The following is a 1,004-nucleotide window of genomic DNA, read 5'->3' on the forward strand; positions in this document are numbered from 1 at the left end:
GTCTCCAACCCCGTCCACGCGGTCTTCTGGGGTTTCGCACGTACAGCACGACTCGAGATCTCCGCTCAACAAAGCAAAGAAGCGAGCATTGGGTGTGTGGATCTCGGCCCCCGAGTGTCGTGTGGCTGATGTCGTGCAGCACCTCGCGGCAATTCAAAGTCAAGAGAAGTATGAGAGAGAAATTCTGTTCGACGAAGTTGAAGAAGTGGAAGACCAGAAACGTGAGAAGGGTAAGCCCCCCTCCGGTTCGAAGCGCCTGAAACACTTTGTTTCTCGCCTCGCACGCTCACCTTTGAACGTCAGAGGGGCTCTGGAGCTCCACATGTCCGATCGTGGGTCGATCACCAACCTAACTCTCAGACCCCAATCCTACGCTGCCAGAGTTACGCCAAAGGGGGATATGGTCGAGCTGCGCGTCCGAGCTGTCGGCCTGAACTTCCGTGATGTCCTTAATGTGATGAATCTCTACCCTGGAGATCCGGGTCCACCAGGATCTGACTGCGCTGGGACAGTCGTGGCAGTGGGCGATCGCGTGAAGCACTTGAAGGTCGGCGATTCTGTCTATGGGGTCGCGCCCGGGTGTCTGAAGACGTACGTCACGACCAACTCCCAAATCATACGGAAGATGCCTGCCTCCATGTCTTTCGAAGAAGCGGCAGCGCTGCCGGTCGTTGCGACGACAGTTGAGTACGTGCTCAACGACCTTGCGAAGGTCAGGGCTGGGGAAAAGGTGTTAATCCACGCAGTTTCCGGAGGCGTGGGCATCGCCGCTGTACAGTTCTGCAAGCGTGTCGGCGCCGTGGTCTACGGTACGTGCAGCAGTGAGAAAAAGAGGGAATTTGTGGAGTCTCTTGGAGTCAAATACGTGGCGAGCAGTCGCGATCCCGAGAAGTTCACGGCAGAAATGAAAACGTTTCTGGGAGAGGAAGGCAGAGTAGATGTCGTCCTCAACTCCCTGATTGACAAGTTTATTCCTGCATCGCTTGCCCTTCTCGGAAAAGACG

General features: G+C 55.9%; 1 protein-coding gene across 1 annotated transcript; it reads left to right on the forward strand.

Annotated features, from left to right (window-relative positions):
* Nucleotides 1–322: 322 nt before the first annotated feature.
* TGME49_326200 (type I fatty acid synthase) lies at nt 323–908 on the forward strand (the record flags this gene model as incomplete). The annotated part of the gene is made up of 2 exons (XM_018783087.1): nt 323–809; nt 877–908. 2 exons carry the CDS (start codon nt 323–325, stop codon nt 906–908), a joined length of 519 nt encoding a protein of 172 aa, XP_018634699.1.
* Between the last annotated feature and the right edge of the window lie 96 nt (nt 909–1,004).

The sequence above is a fragment of the Toxoplasma gondii genome (assembly GCF_000006565.2).
Source record: "Toxoplasma gondii ME49 unplaced genomic scaffold asmbl.1607, whole genome shotgun sequence".
Classification (NCBI taxonomy): domain Eukaryota; phylum Apicomplexa; class Conoidasida; order Eucoccidiorida; family Sarcocystidae; genus Toxoplasma; species Toxoplasma gondii.